The following is a 26814-nucleotide window of genomic DNA, read 5'->3' on the forward strand; positions in this document are numbered from 1 at the left end:
TTTTACATTAAAATTAACAAGTGTATAAAGAAATATTAGCATGATCTAAATTCCCAACATCTTAATGTGTAAATTCGTACCTTAAGAATTTTGCCACGAGTCTCAAGTGTTTGAACCATCTTTTTTCTACTCATAAAATCTTAAACATATGCTTAAAATAATTAATTCAAAGAACTGAACTAAAAGCCATCTGGGATTTTGAACCAACAAAATCTACATTATCGTGCTGTCAAGCTCCATAGAACCCTTAATCGTATTACCAAGTTGAACATCGAATGAATTATTTAGGTCCTCAAAGACCTCTTTATACAACTATTCAATCAAAACAAATATTAACCAACTGATTGGTTATATAACATTTTGACAAAAAAAGGCATAAAACTGAAGCACCTACAACTAATTCCTTCTAGAATCAACCCTTTAAATGATTTCAGTACAAAACCATGTGAAAAACAACAGACTTCAGAGGAGGAACATTTAGGAGTTCACGTAAGCCAAAAAATTTGATCACTGATATTTTTTTTGATCATGCTTGAAATTGGTCAGGTCAGATTGCGACACCAGCTTTTGGTTCGGATGCAGAAACATCAGCAAACACAGGGTGGAGGACATGACCTTCTTTAGGTTCAACATGCACCCACTTGCGACCAGTCAGCTTGTTGCGTTCAAACTTCACCCATCCCTCTTTCAAAGCAAAAAGAGTATGATCTTTCCCCAGTCCAACATAGTTTCCAGGATGAAAACGAGTACCACGTTGCCTAACAATGATGTTTCCAGGTATTACCCTCTGCATGATAACAAAAATAAGAAAAGAGTCTCTTCATGAGTGAACAAAATGATGTTTCCAGGTATTACCCTCTGCATGATAACAAAAATAAGAAAAGAGTCTCTTCATGAGTGAACAAAATGAATCATGTTCAGAAATTCCAGGTTCGGTACTCTCCCACTAATTGCATGTCGTAAACTTGAAGCATAAATCTCTTACCTCTCCACCAAATTTCTTCACTCCAAGGTTCTTAGGTTTTGAATCGCGTCCATTTTTTGTGGACCCAGCTGTCTTTTTGGTAGCCCAACGGCGGAACACCAAACTCAACCCCTCTCCAGAAACATCTAAAATAATGAATTTTAAAGATCATTAGTCTAGCTTGCTTTAGAAAGTCATGATACAAATAGCCAATATAGGATCATGAAGGTATACCAGCAGTGCTTCTGTAGACAGGAACATTTGTCACGAGTTCCTTGATATTCAATCTTCTGCACAACGATGATGCAAAATTCATGCTGTTTTTCGGTGATAATGACAATCCCTGAAACACAAAATAGTATAATAGTGTTGGAAAAAAAATCAAATACTCAGAAAGCTTATCAATGATGTACTTTCAAACAACATATAGAAGCAATTGTGGTCATGGCAGTTCATTCACCCGTGATCATTACAGGGTATTTCTATATTTAATAAGACCATAAATTATAATAAAGATAAGATATCTTATAAAAATAAAATAATAAAGGTTATTTTTAAAAAATAAAAACCATTCATGAACATTAACCTTGAATGCTATCAATAAATTCTACAGCAAAAGGCAAAAGCTCCTCAGACTTGGAAAGTTATGAAAAAAATGGCTAACCCACAACTGCCACTGTTGAAACCAATGAAGCAAATGATTGAGCCAATCATACCATCCAAAGAAATGGAAAATACCAAAAAGTTCAAATCCATATCTAATAACATTGATTCATTGGCTAGCAACAATGTAAAATGAGTGATGGGAAAAAATATTAACAAATACTTGAAGCATTCATTGATGCTCTAGTATGTACATCAAAGACAAGCTAAGGCCATTGGATCAGAGACAACCATATATTACTCAAAAATAATTGACCGAGGGAGAGACTTGAGTGTGAAAGTACATCCAAGTTAAAAAATGCCAATTTCGGTAGACTTGTCCGTACAGAGCAAAAGTTCTAAATCCCTTGACAAGCTTATGCAAATATATAAGCTCTTAGGTTAATTCATAAGTTCTCACTAACAAAAAAGTATATCTTCATAAGCTGTTTTTTCATAAACTACTTTGACAAGCTTATGAACAAAACATAAAAGCTTATTTTGACAAGCTTATGAACAAAACATAAAAGCTTATTTATTTTCATAAGCTGTTTTACATAAGCTAAAAAATAAGCCAATCCAAATGGGCCCTATGTCTTAGACATTAAAAAATCAGGTACATTCCCAATTCTCCTACTACTATACATCCTCTCTCACAGCCTCGTGCCAATCTGATAACATAAGATTTGTTTATAGAAGGCACATTATTATAAGTTCTTTTCATTCTGAACATATTTTGTTTCACTCACTATTTATCAAAACAATAAAAGAATATTTCTTTCACTCACTATCTTCTAGAAGCCTTAATATATTTTGGTACTCTACCATGGCTAAAGAATATTTCTAGGTCTTCCTCTGCCTCTAATGAAATTGATTTGATTATCCTCCATCTGATCTACTCTCCTTACTATAGAATCTACAAGTCTTCTCTCTGCATGCCAAAACCACCTAAGCCAAGTTTCTATTATTTTTTCTACAATAAGTGCTACCCTAACTCTCTCTAGGCCCCGTTTGGTTTGAGCTTATGAAAAATAGCTTATGGAAATAAATAAGCATTTATTTTAATTTATAAGCTCTCACTAAGGAAAACCGTATCTTCATAAAACTGTTTTTTCATAGACTACCTTAAAAACTTATAAATAATACATAAAAACTTATTTATTTGCATAAGCTGTTTTATATAAGCTCTAAAATAAGCTAATCCAAAGGGGCCCCTAATGTTACCACATGTCATTTACACTAACAATGCATAAAAAACCAAACAGCAAAAGTAACAAAACTCTTTTAGAAACAGATCAAGCTTTAGAAAAACCCACGTTCAATTTTGAAACTATAACAACCATATAACAGTTATCTGAATAGACACAAAGTAACTAATTAATCAATCAAAATGATAGAGAGAAAAAAAGAGTACATAGATACGTAGCTTAGAAAAATAGTATATGACGCACATTTTGAAGTAAAAGCCGCTGTGGCATTTTATCAAACAGATATTGTGCACAAGATGCAAATTAGGGAAGATAAGACTAATAATAAAAAAATTAGGGAAGATGCAAATTGAACAGTGTAGAATGAAAGTGAAAGCAGCAAATTGATATTTGAAGAGTTAGGGTTTATAGCAGAAGAGGGAATCTAGATTTGATGTAAAACCATAAAATTGATGAAATGAACCTTTTAATACACAAAAGAGATGAATGAAGAATGATGATAAAGAGAGGTTACCGATGAGAGAAGAGGAAGAAAGCGACGGTGACGAAAAGATGGACGCGGCGGTGTTAGCTGTTCTCCGGCGAGGGAGGAACTGATTTTCTGGAAATAAGGAAGTGGGTGAAATTCTATAGCTATTATTACTATTTATAATTTCTTTTTTTTATTGATGAATATAATGTCATTTTTTAAGATAAAAAATTAATGGATTAAATATGTCTTTGGTCCTTATAAAATTAAGACTTTTTAAGTTTAGTCCCTACTTAATTTTAATAGTGATTTTAGTCCCGGTGTTAAGAACATTACTTAAAATATATGGGGAATTTCGATCAACAATTGTACATCTCTTCCATGCTGCATATCTCTATTTTGGGGCATTTCGATCTTGAGAGAAATGGGTCACAAATTTAAATATACGGGGATTTCAATTTTGAGAGAAAAATGGGTCACGAATTTAAACTTCATCTTTAATGCTTCATCTTTAATGCATGTAAATGGAACACAAATCTATGGTGGTTCATCATTATGTTGTTGTTTGGAGAAGGAAAATTTTAGATATTGATGTTTTTAAATTCTGGATGTATTGTTTTAATTTATGGGTTTCGCTTTCTGGAAAATTTAGAGAAGGAAGTGTTAAAAATCATTTTACTTGTGGCTTTAAACAACAATGGTTTCAATTTGCAACCTAGAAATTGCCTCTCGAGAACAATGATAAGAAAGAGACAAGAACAATGATGGTATAGTTTTTTCCTTTTAAGTTTTGATATATTTTTTCTGGGTTGGTTGAAGGTGAAGATGAGTTGAAAAAGAAGATGTTGTGTTTTCTTCGATCGAAGATGAAGATTAGATTTTTTTTTTTTAAATTTTGAGTTTAATTTATTTCCTTTTTAAAAAAATAAAAAATTGCTGATGTGGACTTGCCATGTGGTCGCTTAATGGCCACATCATCATTGTTTGACAGTGTTGTATGAAAAAGGGTAACATTGTAAACATTGTATAACTTAAATGACCAATTTAAAACTTAAAGGACTAATCGGAGATTTTTATGAAACTTAAAGGACTCATAGAGGTATTTTGGCCTTTTTTTTTTAAATGGTGTGCCAAAATCTACTCTTTAGTTTATCTTGGTTTTTAACTTATTTTGCGAAATTGTCAATGAATAAAAATTAAACTAAATGTTTGAAACTAAAATTGTATCAAATGTTGATCAACTTTCAAATTATCAAACACAACAATGAAATTTAATTTTTTTTTTTTTAATATAGACGATATGATATTAATTCACGAGATCATGGAAATATACATCAGAGATTGCTAATGGTACCTCCTCCATCCAAACCAAATTTGGCTCAGTATGGGCTAGGTGGGCCAACTTTTCAACAACCTTATTGTTATCTCTATGGATGAAACAAAAATTACACTAGATTAAAACTAACATTTTAAAATCATCTATACCACACACATTATAGATAATGTAGGACAAGAGATGCATAAAAATAATCAAGAACAAACTATTATAAACATTGAAATTTAATACAGTCATTTAGATGGAGAAAGAAAAGTCATTATAATTTAATTATGTAACAAATATAGCAGTATGCATTATACAAGTTAATTTACAATGGGGCACCATCGCACCATGGAAAGCAAGATATTTGATCAAATCGTAGATATTAAAAACCCCAAATCAAGAAATAAAATAAATCGTAGATATTAAAAACAGAAGATTTAACAAATGGATCATGATGCTTTAAGATTCAAAGCAAAATTGCAATTTAACATCATCCATAGACAAAATTGACATGCTTAATTAAATTTGTGGATGCAAAAACGGTAAACCACAAACATGAAAACGGTGAAAATATTGAATCAATTTCAAACCACAAGACATGGAGCAAAAATACCTATGTATTTTCAACAAATGTGAACGCACGAATATTCACTCAAATTAAACTTTTGATTCTACATAATCACAATTAGATGGTATCAGTTCTAAATTTTTAACCAATAACCTATTTGATATATAATCATTAGTGTTTAAAAATAAAAATGTACCAATGATTCAAGTGTCAACCAAGTGTTCTCCAAATCAGCTAGGAAATTTTTTTATAGAAAACTTTTTATGGTATGACACTTATTGAATAACTAGTGTAACACCCATGCGTTCGCACGGGTTAACATATCTTTTATCGAACAATATAATTAGATTTGTACAAAATAAAAGTTATGAAAACAAAATTCAAAATGATTTAACAACATTAACAACAAAATAAGGTTAAAAAACATGACATGCAACTTACAAAATAAGAGTTACAAATTACACTACACCATCAATATGAAATCAAGATATTCAAAGTGTTTTGACATAAAGTTTCAAAGCCTAGTAATAATTAATAATGAAAATTAAATCTTAGTTGATCGGTTGGATTCAACTCATTGAATAAAATACATGCACTATTAAAGACTGATATGCACCAAACGAAAAAAGAAAAAAAAAAGACACATGACTTAAAACACTTCATAGTGCAAAAATACATCGTTCATAGTGATTTGAAATACTACAGATATTAAAAACATGACACACAATTTATAAAATAAGAATTAACAATTTCACTACACAATCTATTCGGAATTAAGAAATGTTGCCATCCCTTCGCCAATAAAATAAGGTAGGTTTAAGTTAATGATTTAAAACCAAATTCAAGTAAAAAAAACAAATACTATTTAAATTGTTTTTATTATTTTCAATGGGAAATTTTTTTTAGATAAATTTTTGGAGATAAATTTCTGAGGGTAAGTATTTTGAAAATTAAGTGATATGAGCTATGGGCTTGAAGTTATTTTATTAAACTCAATAAAAATTCAATTTTTAATATCAAGTTGTATTTATTTCAAGCTCTAAAGAGCTTTAAGTGTTGTAAAATAGTTGATGCGTGCAGCTGAAAAATATTGAAGGCAAACATCCTATATTTTTAGGCTTTTTTTTTCAAGGAAAAAAAAAAGAGATACAATGAAACAAAATATGAACTCAATAAAATATTCTTAAAAAAAATATTATGTGGACATCCCCCTATAAAATCCATAGGCTCTTCTCATAGGTTTAATGTGGGACACTCCCTATAAAAATTTTGAGTTGAATTTTTTATTCAACTTTAATTCTAGACCATTCATTTGATAAAAAAAATTAATAAACAATGACATGGAATTTTCTTATAAGCTTATTTTTTATTGGTATATATAAGGTTTTTGATATCAATATAACCAAGAAAAAGATTAATAAATTCTTTTCACTTTAAATAATTGGACAAACAACACTAACTTTTTTTTAGTGTAAATATGTATTTTAAATTCTAAAACAAGGGACAAAACCTAATAAAAAAAAATCTAAATATGTACCTTCAATCTTCAACAGATCATGAAGTATAAGCAAAAATGAATATATCATGAAACCAAAATATGAAAATTGTAACAAAATTCAACATTTAAATATGAAGCATATGCATGGCAGTGATGTGAATCATGAAACAAAAACAAAAACAAATGGTCAAAAACCCCAAATCAAGAAATAACATAAATAGTAGATATTAAAAACAGAAAATCTAACCTTTAGATCTGTAACATACGCAGAGTAGAGATGTGAATCATGAAACAAGAAACAAAAGCAAATGGTCAGAAACCCTAAATCGAGAAAAAAATTAGAAAAAAATGATAAACATTAAAAGCAGAAGATATGACCTTTGATTTGAGTGTAGTTACACATAGAGAGTCAACAAGATGAATGAAAGATCGAGATTTGGATTCAAAATTGTTGGTGAATGTGAGACTTAGTGTTACCAGAGATTGAGTGAGTCGTGAGGGTTAGATGTGGTGGTGAGTGCGAGTTAAACAACGACGACGACTGAGTGTTCTACAATTGTGTTCGTGACTCAGTGTGAGATAGAGCTTCAAGACCAACCTCCATGTTTTTGTTAGTGAAGTGAGAGAATGTGAGGAGGCAAGACAACAAGACTAAGTTTGAGTGAATCAACGAGGTTATGCAAACCCTAAAAATCAAAACGCAAGCGTTTAACTTCAAAACGACATCGCTTGATATACCATGCAGGTTTGGTTATCCGCAATCTAAATCTTTCCACCTGAACTTGCCTACATTAACCCGACCTAAACCGAAATTTCAACTTGATGACCCGTGACCTGTTTGTATCCGCCCGTTTCGATCTTTTCGGTTACTCGTAGATTGAATCGGGTCGTGGATTTATCTCCAACTCTATTTAAGACTTCGACATCAAGTTTTTATCTATAAAAAAAACCATTTAATCAAAGTCTTTTAAGTGAGAATCAACCTACTTTTACTTGATTTTGACTTAAACCAATTAGGGTTTAAATATTCAATCACTGATGAAGAAAGCCTTTCCCACCACCAACCACCGCACCGCCACCCAGCACAGCTCTTATCTCCGCCGTCAACCACCGTGGCCAGCTGACCATCATCGGAACCCCAGATTCCAGTCCAACCACTTCCATGATCGCCCCCACCTCCCCAATTTCATCATCAACCTCCGCCTCACCCACCGCCGTGAGCTCCGCCGTGAAGAGATCAAAACCCTGATCGCCGATTGCAATCCAAATCCGGAAAAATTCTCATTTCCACCAAACGAAAGCATCGCTGCTTCTCTCAATTTCAACAACCCAACAGACGCGATCAACGCCGTCGTTTGGTTCTGGGAATCACGTTTATCAGAATGCCGTCACGATTTATCACCGGAGTTCATCTCGATGATCTCCGGCATTTCCAAACACGGAGACGAACTCGACGTTCGTCTCCGAAGCGTATTCATTAACCATGTGAAGGAATTAATGGAAGGAAAAGAAATAAACCGTTGGATAAATGAATGGGATCGTTTATCAAAAGAAATTAATCAAGTTAATAGCTTATTAAGTAAACCTTTCCCAATTAGGGTTCAAGAAGAAAATCTTGATAGAAAAAAAATGCTTGATGGTGAACAAAATTTGGTTGAGAAAAGATTAAAGGAATTTGAATATGCTATGGAGAATATTTTGATGTATTTAGAAGAAAATAATAATGATGATGATGATGATGTTAATGTGATTAGGTTTGGTGAAAGATTTGATTGGGAGAAGATTTGTAATTTCATTGTTAGGGAAAGGAGGAGACTTGAAGAAGGTTTGCCTATTTATGCTTATAGGAAGGAAATTCTTCACCAAATATATCATCAACAGGTACCCTATAATTTTTCTATGGTACTATGTACATACAAGCTTGAAAAAGTAGTAATTTGTTGAGATGATACATGGTCATTTTAGTGTGTAATTGTGTACTATGAAGCACAGACACTCATTTGATTATGCGTGTCGCAATGGACACGACACATATAATTACACCGAAGAGGAATGCTAACAACACACACTCTCCTTGATCGGTTAAAATTCACATAGTTCCCATCAAATTATGTAGGTCCCATATAAATTTGGTGGGTCAAATGTGAATTTCAACTGATCAAAGAGAGTGTGTTGAAAAATGTGTGTTAAAATGTGTATGCTAGCATAAATAAGTTGTTAAAATGTGTAAAAATGTGTTAAAATGTGTAAGCTGTTTTGAATAAGTTGTTTTGCATAAATATGTTGTTTTGCATAAATAAGTTGTTTTGAATAAGTTGTTTTTTAAAATGAAATCGTAATAAGCTGTTTTGCATAAATAAGCTGTTTTGAATAAGCTGTTTTTTAAAATAAGATCGTAGTAAGCTGTTAAGAAAAAAATTATAATATGGGGCTTTATTAGGCCCACAAATAAATAGATTTTATAGTGGGCTTGGCCCCAAATAATTCTTTTCAATTAGGGGGCTTTAATTTAGTGGGCTTGGTGGGGGCTTTTTTAAGTGGGCTTTGAAATTTGGGGCTCTATTGACACCTCTAGCCTAGCATTTCTCTTACACCGAATTATGTGATTTTCTCAAATTATTAGCGGTGTTGCTTCATAGAATGTGTAAGAAATTTGTTAAGGATGTCTTTGATTCACAAAACAATGAACATGGGACAGAGAGGACAGTACTAAACTATGAATTGTACTGTGTATAGATAGAGATAATATTTTTTATTTTGGAACATAAAAAAGTTATTTTGCTATTTTTTGATAGTTTGTTGTCTAGAAAAAATTGTCCCATGGTCTAGTACGGACGACAAAATTCATGTTTATGTCATGTCCCTTGTTACCTGATTTGTCCAGTTCGGTGACTAGTTCCTAAATCAAAAAGGGCACAGAGAAAAAGTTGTCAAGTTCAGTCCACTGATTTTTAGTAGATCAAACACACCCTAAATGTATCAAAATTATCAACGCGTTCTCAAGTGTCTTTTTAGTTAGTCATGTTGGTCCTTTTGTTAGCGTCACATGTGTTTACTTGTTAGTCAATTTCGTCCATAAAATTACAAAAAAAGAGATACATAATAATGTATTTGCACATTTGATACATTGAAGGTCCAAAATAGTCCTTTCTCAGGCAAATACTAACATTAACATAAGGAACATGGTAATAAACTAAATGATATATAAATATTATCATGAAGTTCATGCATTTAATTCCTTGAAATTTATGCATTCTATTTTTAGTTTCTTATATGAATCCACTTAGTAGGACAATGCTTGTTGTTGCTGTTGTATATGCCCAGTTTTGAAAGGTTTGATAAGTCATCATTGGGGTAGGTCAATCATGAATGAACTCAAAAAGTAATATATAATTGAATCCTTTTGAGTCGACTTAATTTGGCATGAAAGACTACTTTAAAATTAAAGCTAAAAATAAGAGAGGTGTAGTAGGTTGGTAATTTTATCTGGAAGAGATGCAAGTTTTACAAGTTTGAAACTTTAATTTTGCTCTTTGCCGATTGATACTATTAATTATGTTGATATTCATAGATCTTGTTGTTTTTGTTCATCTGATTAGTGTATGTATGTACAGATAACAGTGTTGATTGGAGAGACAGGTTCTGGGAAGAGTACTCAGTTAGTGCAGTTTCTTGCTGATTCGGGCGTTGGGGCCAATGAGTCAATTGTGTGCACTCAGCCTCGCAGGATTGCTGCAAAATCATTGGCTGAAAGGGTCCGGGAAGAAAGTGGTGGATGTTATGAAGACAGTTCAATCAAGTGTTATTCTTCATTTTCATCTTGGAACAAGTTCGATTCCAGGATAATCTTCATGACAGATCATTGTTTATTGCAGCACTACATGAGTGACAAGAATTTGTCTGGGATTTCGTGTATTATAGTGGATGAGGCTCATGAAAGGAGTATAAATACTGATTTATTGTTGGCGTTGATAAAGAATTTACTTGGTAAGAGGGTTGAAATGCGGCTTATCATCATGTCTGCCACGGCTGATGCAAAGCAACTATCTGATTACTTCTATGGCTGTGGAATTTTTCGTGTTCCAGGGAGAAACTTCCCTGTGGAGGTGAGATATGTTCCTTCCGATTATGGAGGACGATCTCGTTCTTCTGTTGTGGACCCTTACGTTTTTGATGTTGTCAAAATGGCAACTGAAATTCATAGAACAGAGAAAGAGAAAGAAGGAACTATTCTTGCCTTTCTTACATCACAGTTAGATGTAGAATGGGCCTGTGAAAAGTTTGAAACCCCCTCGGCAGTTGCTTTGCCCTTGCATGGAAAACTTTCGTCTGAAGAGCAATTTCAAATTTTCAAGAACTATCCTGGAAAAAGAAAAGTGATATTTTCAACGAATGTCGCAGAGACATCACTTACAATTCCTGGTGTTAAGTATGTGATAGATTCTGGATTGGTTAAAGATAGTCGTTTTGATCCTAGCAGTGGGATGAGTGTACTTAAGATTTGCTGGATCAGCCAGAGTTCTGCTAACCAACGGGCTGGGCGTGCTGGGAGGACCGAGCCTGGTAGATGCTATAGACTGTACTCAGAAGATGATTATCAGTCTATGGAACCAAATCAAGATCCCGAGATTCGAAGAGTTCATCTTGGCGTAGCAGTTTTGAAGATCCTTGCTTTAGGGGTGAAGAATGTCCAGGATTTCGATTTTGTGGATGCTCCATGTACTAGCTCTATTGAGAGGGCAATCGGGAATCTAATTCAATTAGGAGCCATTAAACTCAACAATGATGTTTTTGAATTAACTTCTGAAGGTAGGCGCTTAGCAAGAATGGAGATTGAACCTAGGCTTGGTAAACTCATTCTTAGCTGTTTCCAATATACCTTGGGTAGGGAAGGCATTGCCCTTGCTGCCATGATGGCCAATGCTAGAAGTGTATTTTGCAGAGTTGGTAATGAAGGTGATAAGCAAAAATCTGATTGTCAGAAAGTGCAATTTTGCCATTGCGACGGTGACCTTTTTACTCTTCTCTCTGTGTACAAGGAATGGGAAGTCCAGCCTCAAAATTGGAAGAATAAATGGTGTTGGGAAAACAGCATTAATGCCAAATCTATGAGGAGATGCCACAACACATTTTTGGAGTTAGAATCTTGCCTAGAGAGTGAACTTGGCTATGTTGTTCCAAGTTACTGGCGCTGGGACCCTCATAACCCTTCTTTTCATGATAAGAACATTAAAATGGCTATACTGTCCTCACTTTCTGAAAATGTAGCCATGTACTCTGGACGCAATCAACTTGGTTACATAGTAGCTCAAACTGGGCAACATGTTCAACTACATCCATCTTGTTCCTTGCTTGTATTTTCCCAGAGGCCTAGTTGGGTGGTTTTTTATGAGCTTCGTTCAGAGTCTAATGAATATTTGTTCTGTGTGAGTGCTGTTGACTTTCAATCATTATACAGCCTTAAACCTCCTCCCTTGTTTGATGTATCCAAGATGGAAGAGCAGAAGTTGCAAACAAACACGCTGGTTGGTTTTGGCAAACATGTTCTCAAGAGATTTTGTGGGAAAGGAAATTTGCTCGGTCATGTTTCTCGTATTAGGAAAGCTTGTATGGATGAAAGAATCTTTCTTGACGTGAATTTTGACGAGAACTACATTCAGCTGTATGCCTGTTCACATGATATGAATACAGCTAGTAAACTGGTGAATGATGTTTTACAATATGAGAAGAAGAGGTTACACACTGAATGTATGGAAAAATGTTTGTATCATGGGTTTGGTTCCTCATCACCCGTGGCTATGTTTGGCTCTGGTGCTGAGATAAAGCATTTGGAACTTGAGAAGCTTCCCTTGAGTGTTGATGTGTTTCACCCAAACGTAAATGCAATTGACGAAATGGAGCTCCTGATGTTTTTTGAGAACAATACTTCTGGTTGTATATGCGACATGCAAAAGTTCACAGGCACGGTGAAAGATGTTGAGGATAAAGCAAAATGGGGAAGGATAACATTTCTGACCTCCAATGCCGCCAAAAGAGCTGCTGAGCTGGATGGAGAAGAGTTTTGTGGTTTGCCCCTAAAAATAGTTCATTCACAGTCAGCTATGGGAGGGGATACAACATTTTCATTTCCTGCAGTCGAAGCAAGAATTTCTTGGCTTCGTAGGCCTATCAAAGCAGTTGGCATAATCAAATGTGATAAAAATGATGTGGATTTCATCATTAGAGATTTTGAAAACCTTATCTTAGATGGAAGAAGGTATGTTCGTTGTGCTCCCAGTGATAAGTATTTGGACAACATTCTTATAACTGGGCTTGACAAAGAGGTTCCTGAAACTGAAATTTTGGATATACTAAGATCTGCTACTAGTAGAAGGATTCTAGATTTTTTCTTTAAGAGAGGAGACGCCGTTGAAAATCCACCATGCAGTGCGATTGCAGAGACAATATTAAAAGAAATCTCCCCCTTAATGCCCAAAAAAAACCCTCACATTAATTCTTGCCGTGTTCAGGTGTTTCCACCTAAGCCGAAGGATTATTTGATGAATGCTTTAATTCATTTTGATGGAAGATTACATTTAGAAGCAGCAAAAGCTTTGGAGAAAATTAATGGAAAGGTGTTGCCTGGATTTCTTTCTTGGCAGAAGATAAAGGCCCAGCATTTGTTTCACAGCACCTTGATATTTTCTCCTCCAGTGTATCATGTGATTAAGGGACAACTGAAAAAAGTGCTGGCAAGTTTCAACAATTTAGAAGGTATTTCGTTGCAATGCTTCTTTTCTTTTGTAGCTGCTTGTAATTCATCTATTGACGCCTTTTCAAAAGCCAATCCTTCTATTTACACACACGGCGGCACCTTAACATGTCCCCCAAAAGTGTTGGATTTTCCCAATGCCTATTGTTCATTTGTGAGTGTGTTTATATATATAATTAATTGTTCTAGCTAGTTAACTTCAGCATTATGTTTTCATTCTCCTTCCCCCCTCCCAAAAAAAATAACAGGTTTGGAAAAAGTGAAAAAAAGAGTAGTAGTGTTTTTTGTTGTTGTTGGTCCCCTTGTTTTACTTGTATCTTAGTTGTTAATGCATTTAAATGTATGAACTTGGATTTAAGGCAGTCTTTGTTTAAGCTTAAAATAATTTAAGGTTGTGTACAAAGTTATTTTTATTTTAGAACTTAATGTAAAGTGAAAATTATTATGTGTAAATTACATTGTAAATGATTTTAGAACTTAATGTAAAGTGAAAATTATTATGTGTTAATTACATTATAAAAAGCACCTTGTATATTGAAACTTGTGTTCAAGACTACTATTGTCCAAAATAAACCATCCTTATTTAGGTTGTTCGTCTAGCTGTCACCTCATCTATTTATATGTTTTTTCTTCTCAAAATGATCTAATTTTTTTTCTTTCAAAAAAAATATTACAATTACAACATTTGAAAGGCCACATTAAAATATCTGTTTTGAGGAAATGAATCTTTCTTGATTTAACATTTTTACAACTGTATAAACCATCTATTATAGCCATTTAATACCTCTTGTTATTATCTATTTTTTGCTTGACAATTGTAAGATAACTATTGTGTAGTGTTTTAACATGGATCGTGGGTCACGTTATTGTTTCATAGGCACTATATTAGTTATTATGTTAAATTTTACAAACTGGCCGTCCATGGTTTGTTGGAATTTTAATCATAATACTGGCATTTTAATCTTAATCTTAATCTTAATGTAAAGTGAAAAATTCAATGTAAAGTGAAAAATTCAATGGCATTTTAATCATATTACTATTTTACCGCTGACGCTGATTGGTCTTCTTGTTAGGTCTTGAGTGGAATTTAGACAAGACTCCTAACGGCTCCCACCGAGTGAAAATAACAGCCAATGCTACAAAGACGGTGGCAGAAGGTAGGAGACTTCTGGAAGAACTTTGGAGAGGGAAAGTCATTGTCCACGACAACCTCACCCCTGCCGCTCTACAGCCCATATTGTCCAAAGATGGTTCCAGTCTTACGAGCTCAATACAGCAAGCAACATCAACTTACATTCAATTTGATAGGCGCAACATGAAGCTACGGATATTTGGTTCGCCGGACAAGATTGCTTTGGCCGAGAAAAAGTTAATTCAATCTCTCTTGTCCCTCCATGAAGAAAAACAGTCAGTAATCCGTCTGAGCTGAAGGGACCTACCTTCTGATTTTATGAAGCAAGTGGTTAAGAATTTCGGGCCAGATCTTCATGGACTAAAAGAGAAGGTACCCGGGGCAGATCTTAAGCTCAACACACGCAACCGGACAATCCTTCTTCATGGTAACACCGAGTTGAAATCAAGAGTAGAGGAAATAACTTTTGAGATTGCACGTTTAAGCCATCCTTCATGTGAGAGATTTGACGCTGGACCTAGTTGCCCAATTTGCTTGTGTGAGGTTGAGGATGGATATCAGCTTGAAGGTTGTGGTCATTTGTTCTGCCGGTCATGTCTGGTGGAGCAATGTGAATCTGCTATAAAAAACCGAGGCAGTTTCCCAATGCGTTGTGCTCATCAGGGCTGTGGAAATCATATTTTGCTTGTAGATTTCAGAACTCTCCTGTCAAATGATAAGTTGGAAGAACTTTTCAGGGCTTCTTTGGGGGCTTTCGTAGCCTCAAGTTCAGGAACCTATAGGTTTTGTCCATCTCCTGACTGCCCCTCAATCTATAGAGTTGCAGATCCCGGGACAGCTAGTGCGCCATTTGTTTGTGGGGCATGTTATTCAGAGACTTGTACCAGGTGCCACATAGAGTATCATCCGTACGTTTCATGTGAGAGATACCGACAATTCAAGGATGACCCGGATTCATCTCTGAGGGATTGGTGCAAAGGGAAAGAACAAGTCAAGAATTGCGCGGCATGTGGGCATGTAATTGAGAAGGTAGATGGGTGCGATCACATTGAGTGCAAGTGTGGAAAACATATCTGCTGGGTTTGCTTAGAGTTCTTTACAACCAGCTGCGAATGTTATAGCCATATTGAAACTATACACTTGGCCTTGGGCATAGATTAAATTGCCATTTGCATGGAAATTGTAAGTTTATTATAATTTTATGAAAGCGATTTAGCACCTTCTGCTTTGAATTCGTGTATTAAATATGAAAAAGTATATATAACAAGCTTCTTTTGCAATTAACTGTTGCAGGTATTTAGTTGTCAAAAAAAAAACTGTTGCTGGTATTTCTTGAGAAAATTGAAAAAGTGAAAGAAAAGCAATGCAAATGTTAGCCATATGAATCAGGTATGCACATTGTGCTTTTCATTTCCAATCTTTATCAAATTAAATGGAATCTGTTTGCTTTGGCTATTTTGGTATTAACTATAAGCATTGTATTAGTTTTCCTTTTGTTAGGTGAATTGCTCCGTTGGATTTTATGCTTAGCGTTGAATTATCTCTTGGCCTCTTTGTGGGGTTCTTTCTTTTTGTTTATTCATAAACAAAACATGCCTTATAATCAAAGGCATAAATTGAAGGTAAATTAGAAACCTCATTTCTAAACTACAAGTCTTCTTAAATTTTGGTTATTGTTAACGAACAAACCCTAAACTAAAGATACTTTAGGAACCTTCTTTTGATGGTTTGCTTGTGTTTTTATCATTCATTTCAGTACACTGCAAATCTGGCTGGGAATGAGATTTTGATATTGCCTCTACCTACATTTCGTGTTGTCAATGGAAGCTCACTTGAATGAAACAAGTTGGCAGTGCAAGTAACTTAAGATGTCATGACTTTTTCAACTTTAAGCTGGCAATACATTAAACAATAGAAATGGTGTTTCACTTTTAAGACCTATTGAAGCAAAGTTCTAAGTGGAACAAATTTGACAATACAGGTTGCATATACTGTAAATTGGATTGTAGTATGTAAACAAAAACTGCTTGTACTGTGTCTGTAAATCCTAAGTTTGTTAATAGAGAAGTTGAAGACGTATGCATAATTGACCGGATTCCGTGATTAGATACTGTGTTCTCTGTTTGTATTTTTTTTTCGTTTTTGTTTGAACAATACTGTCTTTATTTCTTATAACTATGTTGCTTTAGGTATTCTTTTCTTCTATTACCTTTACGTTTAAAGGATGCTGTTATATATGACATCAGATTTTCCAAATTTGTTACATCTATCTCTAAAGGGCTGTCCTAAACTTAAAGGAATCTTACCTATAAACCAAACTTCCTCAACTTTTGAATTATCTGGCTGTCCTCTATTGTTTCCTAATCCAATGTTAAACTTCACAGAAAACTTACCAACAAACCTTCATTCATCACTTGTGCTCAACTGCACCAACTTCAACTTGATCCTAGACTTAACCCTCTCGAGAATTCCTTCATCGGCTTCATACCCTAGAGACGGTCTACCTACAACTTTGTGGTCACTCACTTTCCGTGATTGTGAGAATATAGAATTCCTTGCTCATGAATCTTTGTGTAATTACACATCACTTGAGGAATTGGAAATACACAATAGTTGTCATTCATTGACATCTTTTACTCTAGGCTCTCTTCCTGTGCTCAAAAGTCTTAGAATTATGCGTTGTGAACATCTGAAACTCATTTCAATTGCGGAAAATCCAACACAAAGTCTCTTGTTTCTTCAGTATTTGAGCATACATTCTTGTTCTGAACTTGAGTCGTTTTCCACGAATGAATTTAGCGCACCTAACCTTACCTATTTGGATGTATCAATGTGTGACAAGATTAATTCACTTCCAGAACCAGTCAATATGTTCACTGGCCTAAAAGGATTAACTATTCAAAATATTTCAAATCTGTCTTTTGCAAATGAAGGTTTACCTATCAATTTACGAAGTTTTATCGCCAGCAGTCGCTGAAGTTCTTGGACAAGAGCTATCAGTGAGTGGAGTTTGCAAAGTCTCACTTGTCTTACAACATTGCACATTGGAGGTGATGATCTTCTGAATGCACTTATGGAAATGGATGTGCCATTGCTTCCAAATTCTCTTGTGTCAATATACATATATAATCTTCTTGATGTAAAATGCTTGGATGGAAAGTGGCTGCAGCATCTCACATCTCTTGAAAACCTTGAGATTGCATACTGTCGAAAACTCGAATCCTTGCCAGAAGAGGGATTTCCTTCTTCTCTTTCGGTATTGACCATCAAGAAGTGTCCTTTATTGGAAGCAAATTGCAAAAACAATGGAGGGAAAGAGTGGCCTAAGATTGCTCACATTCCATGCTTAATTATCAACAGACAAGTGATCATATGAGTGACTAGGTGAGGTGAGTCCTTGTTTGTTTTTTGCCATCATCATGTATTAACTTTCTAAAAATATTTTCAGTTTTCAATTTCTAAAATCTGTGTTTATAAATTCCTAAGAAGTATATGGAAGACTAATGTAGTGAATAATTGTGATAGATACAAGTGATCATATGCGTTTTAAGAAACAATGAAAATAGTGTTTTGACTACTGAACTATTGTAAACGAAAATGCTGAGCGAAATATTGGATTTTCATTCTCTTATGTTAATTAGTCGAGGGGAAAATGAAACCAGTAAACTAGATTTTACTGCTGAACTAAAGATGTTGCAATCATATGTATCTTGTCGGAGTAATTTTTTTTAGACCTAAGAAAACTATTAGAGAAACCATTAGAAAAGATTTAGAGGTCAATGAGTTGGATCCAAATATGGTCTTTGATAGAACATTATGGCGGCATTTGATCCATGTAGCCGACCCCACTTAGTGGGATAAGGCGTTGTTGTTGTTGTTGTTGTTGTTGTGACAATATCAGTAGAATTTCCCATTTGCATGTCTTCTATCCTTTACTCATGACACCAAAACATTTTGTGTCATTTTTGTCTTCATTTCATGGTTTGGTTTAGAAATAAAATCAATCTGAACCTTTAGAACAGTTCGGTAAAACTGAACTGAACTATAATGGTTCATCCCAAACCAAACCGGAACTGTCTTTACAAAAAAAAAAAAAAAACAGAACTGATTCTTTGTGAACCGAATAAAACTGAAATTAGGATATATAAAAAAAATTAAACTGAACTGAATCAAATATAAGAGCTAAAAAGACAAAAACTGTTAAATATATCAAACTGAATTGCACCAAAAGAACCGAGTTGTGACAGATATATATAGTTCACAGTTCCATTCTTGGCTGAGACATCTCTATTGCTCATCCATATTCTTTAAATCCACTATACAAGAAACAACAACCTCTTAAATTAATATAAATTTCATGATCCTACAATATGATGAGAGAACTCCAATTTTTTTCCTTCCTACTTGACTTGCTTCATCGAAAAATACAACAAAAGATTTAGGAATTGAGTATTGTAGTTTGATGCCCTAAAAATGAACAAGATTTTGATTAGATCCTTAGCCCTTGTCTATTTTTCTGGATGAAGATGCAAGGATCACAATAGCAACATTCTCTAGTTGAATTTCTTTAGTGAACTTTCAAGCCAAGGACTCTTGAGAGCATAAACTGAGAAATGAGATGAAAACAACACATCACATTAATAATTTATGTATACACTAATTTTTTAGAAAAATGCTAATAAATATTTCAAGGGAACTTGTTAACAAAACAAATATAATAACAATGCATTGAAACTTGTATAATCAATTCTTTAAAAGTCTAAAAAAACTTTTTTTAAATACAAAATTTCCTCTTTTATGTTCTTTAACGGAGGTGGTTTGGCGGCGTTGTTTTGTCCGTTTCAAATGTTTGTGGTGCTATTCGTCGTGGATGCTTTGTCGATGTTGCTGCTTTCCGTAGAGACTGTTCGGATCCGCTGCTTTGCTCTTCATCACAGTGGACTGGGGGCTGTTTGGTTTGTTTCCGTTTTGTTTTTGCTTCTGTTCACCGATAAAATATTAAAAAATAAGGACAAATATTTGTCTCTTTTTTTTACAAGAACAAATATTTGTCTCTTATACATAAAGAAACATGAGACAAATATTTTCAATAAATAAATAAAAAAACCCATGTGTAATGTTTTTTTTTTTGGTTACAAAGCTAATAAAAAGGAAAAGGAAAAAGCAAACAAAAAAATGAAAAGCCTAAGCTCTATGGAAGGCAACTCCCATGGCGTCGCTTTTGATCACAGGGAGGAGATCAGCTGGAGAAGAAACATGGATTGTAAAATCTTCATTCGAATTAGCACCGAGCTTTGCAAAAAAATCCGCACATTGATTTCCTTCTCTAAGACAATGTTGTATGGAGAAATTCCTTGTAGACAAAAGATCCTTGATATCTTGAATGAGAACAGCATAAGCATGATAGGTGGGAGCATGCTTGGTGAGGAGATGAATAGAGAGCATAGAGTCTGAATAGCAAATCATCTCTTCAATACCTGAGTCTATGGCCAGCAGAAAACCACGGTGTATTGCTGTGAGTTCGGCAAACAAAATGTCTGAACTAGAAGCAAGATGACCAGAGAAACCTTTAATGAAGAAACCAGCCGAGTTTCTGATGATACCACCAAAACCAGTCCGAATAGGAGTTCCTAAGCAGCTTCCATCAACGTTGAGGACCATACCATTAAAGTTGCTGCTGTTCCAGCGAACAAAGCGGTCAGGTTTGGCGACGGTTTCAGCACGCAAGGCGGAATGAATTGTCGCAACCGTATTTTGAATGTGGAACTTGATGCGGATGGGAGACCAGGTATCAACACTAAGACATGTTTGGTTTCTATGCCTCCATGTCCACCAAAGCCCGGCCAGGAAGGTGGTTGAATGAGCACCAGTGGCATGGTTTTTAATCCAGATTGGTGCGGCATCTCTGAAAAGAAATCCTGTTGCATGAAACCGAGTTGGAGCCAAATGTTTTTTGAGTGATTGCAGTCTCGAAGGCAGTGGAGCAACGTTTCTTCTTCATTCTCGCATCTGGAGCAAGTGGCAGATGTAGTAATATTTCGGTGGTGCAGCAGAGATAGGGTCGGGACAGCATTGTGGCAAGCGAGCCAGATAAGGAATTTGAACTTTTCAAGGACTTTTAATTTCCATATCCAAGTCCAAGAAACCATATGGGGAGGATTGTTGTTGGGAACCGAGTTACTAAGTAGCCAAGAGTAACCAGACTTAGCCGTATAAACTCCATTAATGTTATCTTTCCAAATGAAAGCATCTTGGACTCTATCATTAAAAGTGGGGTGATAATTGTTAATGAAATCAGCAATAGTTTCGGGGAGAGTGGTATAGAGAACCTGAGTGGGTTGAACATTTTGAGTGAAAATGTCTCGAACCGTAAGTTGAAGATCATGAACATCTATGATGGGGACAAGGGCGCCTATGAGCCCATGGGGGCTCCAATGGTTGAACCAAAAGGACGAAGATCCTGAACCCGCTCTCCAAACATAACCATGACGGAGGATATCTTTAGCCTTGATGATGGAGGACCAGGTGGGGGAGGAGTTGCTAGTAGCGGTGGCATGAAGGATGTTCGACCCTGATGTGTACTTATTGGAGAGAACGTTAACCCATGTGTAATGTTTACCCCCTAATACACAATAAAATGTGGAACAAATATATATCACCTGAAAAAAAAAAGTTATTTTTCATTGATACATAGAAATACAGGACACATATTTGACAGTGATAAATATTAAAAAAAATATGGTACACATATCAATCCTCGAATCATCTTTAAAAAATATAAATAATCACTGAATCATGAAAAATTCACGGGAAACTGTTAATCATTGATAAATATTACTATTTTTCAAAACCAAAGTAATGCAAGATTCATTGTCCAATTCATTAAAAAAAAGTTAGAAATACAAAGAAAGAAAAAGAAAAATATAGGAAATATATTTATCACTAATAAACACAAAAAATACAGGACACAAATTTTTCATTGCGACATAAGAAAACACGAACAAATTTAAAAAAACATGGGATAAATAATTATCTACGATAAATAAAAAAACAAAAAAATATATTCTTACAGGTTGAAAAATAGTAGTTTATCACTCGTGCATTGCACACAGGATGCACACAGGCATCACAAATGCAGGTAGTGTGGTTTGGGGTCGGCTGACCCCACTCTTAACTTTATATTTCAACCAATAATAGGAATTTTTAACATTTTGCTTCCACTTTATAATTTATGTTGACCCCACTATATTTAAGTTGTTATATTACCGTGCGTAGAAACCAAAAGTGAGAAACAAAGAGTCATTAGCTTTTTTAAAACAAATATAAAATAAATATAAAATGTTTTATATAAAAAGAAAATTGAAGCATCTAGTAGTAAGGAAAAGTGAGAATCAGAGGGTCTAAAACAAATCAAGTTTTTCAACTTCTCTTTTTCACTTTCAAGATGAGGTGTTTTATGAAATGATTGATAAAGAATTTCAAGAGTTTGATAACATATTTATGAAGGTGAGTAGTGAAATGCATATTTGCATAGCAAGTTTAAATTTAAAAGATCAATTTAGCTCGATTTTTTTGTCAGAATTTTCTTCTTTGGAGCTTATGGACTTGACATTCAATTGAAAATCATATCATGGATGTTAGTTCTTGTGAATATTTTTTAATTTATATGTGATTAGTGATCTTTTAAGAAAATTGGTAGAAATTACTAGAAAATGTATTGTTTATCCAATGATGTACTTTTGAAGTTATCATCATAATTGCATGTGACAACTGCAACCGTTGAAAGAAATTTCTCTATTATGAACATTGTGAAGAATCAATTGCGCGTCCATAAGGGAGATGAGTTTTTTAAAGATTGTATGGTAATATACATGGAAAGTGATATATTTGATAGTGGTAAAAATGAAAAATATCTTAAAACACATTCAAAATATATATAAAGTCACACATTGAGCAATTAATATAAATATTCTAATTCTTCAATATTAAGTTGTCCTCATTTTTACGTACTCCCTCCGGTCACTATTATAAGCAAAATTTCACTTTTTAGATACATTGAATAATTAATGTATCTAGTCTATAATAAAGACTAGATACATTGATTATTCAATGTACCTAGAAAGTGAAGTTTTGCTTATAATAGTGACTGGAGGGAGTATATAAAATGACATGATTTTTGTAATCTCTATATAATTTTTGGTTAATGATAATGATGTCATCATTCTATTGGTTATAAATTTATATATTTTTATATAAATATTTATGATAGTTGACTAGGGATATATTAGTTGACCGATACAAAATCAATGTCATGATCTCGCCTCATAAATGAGCATTTAATGGGATAGTTGACTAGGGAATTTTTTTTAATTCACAACAGATTATGAGTCTATATAATGGGGTTGAATTCAGTCTTGTAACAAAAAAATATATAATTAAGGTGAAATCCAACAAAATGACTTCTCAAAACTATCAATCTTCTTATCTTTTTGGTGTTGTATGCATTATTTTGTTTTTGATTTCGGGTAAGGGGAAAAGCTAGTTCTTCTACCTATGTTTTAGTAAATATTTAGTAATCAATTTACTAGTTTAAGTTGAAAAATCTTATTATTTGTTATATGTATTTCTGACCTCATGTTCATAAAAAATTTCTATTTGGTTTGTTTCAGGATCTGTTGCTGTGTTGGACACTCCAGCAAAACTAAACTGCCCTTACAACAGAAATGGACCGCCAGCAGCTTGCTGTGTAGATATTTGTAATTCAAATTGTGGTACACAATGCCTTCGATTGGGATTTCAGAAAGGTGGACAATGTTGGTTTCCACATGAACAACGTTATTGTTGTTGTTTTATTTAATGAGTTATGTTGTATCACTACATACACAGAAAATAAAAGATCCATTTGAGATTAGGTTGAAATTTAAAATGTGCAAGAACTTTTATAATGCAGTTTAGAATAATACTTTTCTCACTAACAATATATGTAACAAATTAGTGCCATGCTTTTTCTATGATCTAAAACTAACAATTCTATCATATTCACTAAAAAAAAAACTATTTTTGCTACATGAAATTTATCATATTTACAAAAAATTTTGGGTAACTTAAGTCTTTCCAAGTTTTGACGTCCTAGTAAATAAGGTAATATCACTTTCTTAATCTTCCTTGCAAAACTTTAGGGATATTTTTTTATGTTTTCCTAGTAAGGAAAAAAAGAACTTGGCTGTTCTTGAGGAAGAAAATATCACCTGTAAAAGTGATGTAAGAGCTTCTTGAAGGATGTAAGGTCTAGCAGGACTATTACAGTTAGAGACAGTGGAAACACTCACTTCATCAAGGTAAAGATTGATTTCTGCGAAAACAAACGATCCTTTTTGAAATGTGATTCAATGTCTTCATAGCATAGTTGTCAAATCGAGATTTAAATTGTGAAGCTGAAGATCTATTTTTCTAACGGTGAATCAAATCTTACTAGATATATTACCAATAAAAATATTAACATTTTTAAGTACAAGAAAGCAACATAGCAACGTCGTTTGAAAAGGTTAGGGTTAGCTAACGCCTTCACTTTTCAGGCTCATCGTTTGAAAGGTTTTGTATTGTATCGCAATACTCGATTATTTAACGTGGTGACTGAGCAAGATATCGATTTGGTAAGTATGTCTTTCTCGAAACAAATTATACATTCGAGCCCAAGGCATAAATCACGTTATTGTGCTCATTTATTTTACCAAGTATGAAGATTAATCTTTGGTGTTACTCTATAGATACTATCGAAAAAACTGAAGGAAAAAGAAGATCGATTGCATGAGATATAAACATAATAAAGTCAGGGTGATTTTTATTTTATTTTGTTGAATGGTAAATAGATATATAGATATATAAGAAAAAGGTAATCAATGTACATGAGGAATGGAACACACAAAATGCCCAACCAAAACCGAAGAAAGAGCACCTACAACACCACCAAAAGACGACAAGAGGCTCGACACAACCCGAAACCTACAACAAAAAAACGACCCCATCCTCGTAATGACTAAAACCAAAAGCAATATGGACCTAGTTATATGGAAGGACTAAAATGACATTCATAGCACATCTCCTTCACAGGAAGAAGAATACGACCCGTCCGTCAACCTACATGGAATATCAGTGCTCAAAGCTCATCTAGCTGGTCCTGAAAGAAGCCAAATATAGCTTTAACTCAGAATATGATCAAATTGGGGTAATATTAAGGAGACCAATGATTATTAATCAAAATTCTTTGACATAATGATTATTGTGTAGACATTTTACCTGGTCATAGATCAGAAGTCCAGAGGGTGATGTTGCCTCTCAAAAGTTGCATGTGAACCGTGCTGTCTTTGTAGTATTCATCTTCCAATTTGAGTTCATCACGTGCTTCATCTAAAGCCTATCAACAAGGAAAAGAAAATTGATTAAGTACAGTACAGGCCAAACATGATCAGAAAAGAGAGACAACTATGACAATATTCCTAACACAACAAATCTACTATATACAAGAAAGCATTTGATAAGGAAATAATGTCACATATCATAGGCATTTGTTCATTCACCTTATTCAAGCAATGCCTTCAGGTTTAAATTTGGTTCATAAAATGTTACTTAATGGAATCTTTGTGGGATAATTTGATGGGACTAAATACCTCTGGCGTGTCCACTTATTCATCATCGACACAAATGATTACAATATAATTTATTTATTTTCTTAAATTATTATCAGTGTTGACGTGTTTGTGTTTTATAGAAAAAATACATCACAAACTAAAGAAAGGACACAACTATTAGTAGAAGAATATATTTCTTCTACAGCACAATCAGAAACATAAACATAAAGATTATTGATAAATCAGATCATTAGAGATATTTCTCATGGCTCAATCACATCACATAACAAAAACAATTTATTGCAAAACAAACAAACAAGATTTGGATTAACACAAACCTGTTTGGCCATGTCAAGACCTTCGTCAAACCGGTTGAGAATTTCATAATAGAAAACGGAGAAATTGAGAGCCAAACCCAATCTTATAGGATGGGAAGGTCGAAGATCCGCAGCAGCAATATCCTTCAAACAAACACAACAAATTAGTTAATAAATCTTTCAAATTAAAAAAAAATATTAACTAAATAAAACAACTTTTTTTAGGGTTAGGGTTTAAAAAAAAAACCTGTGCAGCCTTGTACGACAACATAGTATCCTCAACAGCAGATTTTTTGTCATCACCAATCTTAAACTCAGCCAAATACCTTTGATAATCACCTTTCATCTTATAATAAAAAACCCTAATCTCACTCGAAGAAGCAGAAGGAATAAGTTTTGAATCCAACAACTCCAGAATACTACCACAAACATTCTCTAACTCCGATTCAACTTTAGACCTATATTTCTTAACATGCACAACGTCATCTTCATTCTTTCTACCTTCTTCCTCCTCCGAAAGGATTCTCAACGCCGCACGAAGTGGTTCAGTCACGTACTTGTAAGCGATGGATAGTAGGTTAATCTCTTCCAAGCTAAGCTCTGAGGCTGGTGTGTACCCTACAACTATCTTCTGCATGAAGGAAACCATCTCCTCGTAGCGTTCGGCTTGTTGTGCTAGTTTTGCATGGAACACATACTCTTCTCTCCTTAGTCTTTGTTCAACCGTAAAACATTGATCTCTCTTTAGTCTTTGTGCGACCGTGAAACCCATGATTCTCTTCTCTCGTTTTTTAACTGTTTTCTTTTTAGAATGTGAGTGTGTGATTATGTGAGTCGCGATACTTATATATATATACACGGATGAAATAACTGAATTCAGTAATTTACGTAAAAGATATGTATTATTATCCTTGTGTTTTGTAACAAAACAAAAAATCTTTTTAAAATAGAGAGAGACAATATAATTTTATAACAAGAAAATCCTTTTATAAAGTTCTATCAAAACAAACTAATTTAGGTTTTAAACAATATATGATTTTTATTATGACTAGCGAAAATACGGACACTCGTGTGCCGTCTTTTCGCTCTTTTTATTGCACTAACGTTTGCAAATTATGAATAGTGTTTTTTTAATTAGATTTTGATTTTGATTAAGTATATCATTATAAATACTATTTACTTTCAAAGTAAAAAAAAAAAAAAAAACAAACTAATCATGTTTATCTATTTATATGACACCAACAATATAACAAAAAAATATATTAAAAATTCTTATCTTTTTAATGACATAAAAAACAATCATTATTATAAAAAAG

General features: G+C 33.9%; 3 protein-coding genes, 1 long non-coding RNA gene and 1 pseudogene across 4 annotated transcripts; 3 read left to right on the top strand and 2 right to left on the bottom strand.

Moving 5' to 3' along the window:
• Nucleotides 1–196: 196 nt before the first annotated feature.
• On the bottom strand, nucleotides 197–3431 carry LOC146935596 (uncharacterized). Its single transcript, XM_085750759.1, has 4 exons — nucleotides 3329–3431; nucleotides 1199–1307; nucleotides 986–1110; nucleotides 197–787 (listed from the first exon to the last, which is right to left on the bottom strand). Exons 2-4 carry the CDS (start codon nucleotides 1278–1280, stop codon nucleotides 548–550), a joined length of 447 nt encoding a protein of 148 aa, XP_085606885.1. The 5' UTR covers nucleotides 1281–1307; nucleotides 3329–3431; the 3' UTR covers nucleotides 197–547.
• A 4128-nt stretch (nucleotides 3432–7559) lies between these two features.
• On the top strand, nucleotides 7560–15942 carry LOC146935597 (ATP-dependent RNA helicase DEAH11, chloroplastic-like). The gene is made up of 4 exons (XM_085750754.1): nucleotides 7560–8551; nucleotides 10285–13423; nucleotides 14495–15735; nucleotides 15847–15942. Exons 1-3 carry the CDS (start codon nucleotides 7709–7711, stop codon nucleotides 14848–14850), a joined length of 4338 nt encoding a protein of 1445 aa, XP_085606880.1. The 5' UTR covers nucleotides 7560–7708; the 3' UTR covers nucleotides 14851–15735; nucleotides 15847–15942.
• LOC146935598 (ATP-dependent RNA helicase DEAH12, chloroplastic pseudogene) lies at nucleotides 14872–15714 on the top strand (annotated as a pseudogene).
• A 95-nt stretch (nucleotides 15943–16037) lies between the features above and the next one.
• Nucleotides 16038–16745, top strand: LOC146935599 (uncharacterized). Its single transcript, XR_015030281.1, has 2 exons — nucleotides 16038–16175; nucleotides 16310–16745. It is a non-coding gene; the product is annotated as an uncharacterized LOC146935599 (long non-coding RNA).
• Nucleotides 16746–24853: 8108 nt separating this feature from the next.
• On the bottom strand, nucleotides 24854–26324 carry LOC146935600 (14-3-3-like protein B). Its single transcript, XM_085750748.1, has 3 exons — nucleotides 25746–26324; nucleotides 25520–25642; nucleotides 24854–24967 (listed from the first exon to the last, which is right to left on the bottom strand). Exons 1-3 carry the CDS (start codon nucleotides 26268–26270, stop codon nucleotides 24854–24856), a joined length of 762 nt encoding a protein of 253 aa, XP_085606874.1. The 5' UTR covers nucleotides 26271–26324.
• Nucleotides 26325–26814: the final 490 nt, after the last annotated feature.

This window comes from Medicago sativa, chromosome 3 (assembly GCF_051527215.1).
Source record: "Medicago sativa cultivar Bolivia chromosome 3, Bolivia_mono, whole genome shotgun sequence".
Classification (NCBI taxonomy): Eukaryota; Viridiplantae; Streptophyta; class Magnoliopsida; order Fabales; family Fabaceae; genus Medicago; species Medicago sativa.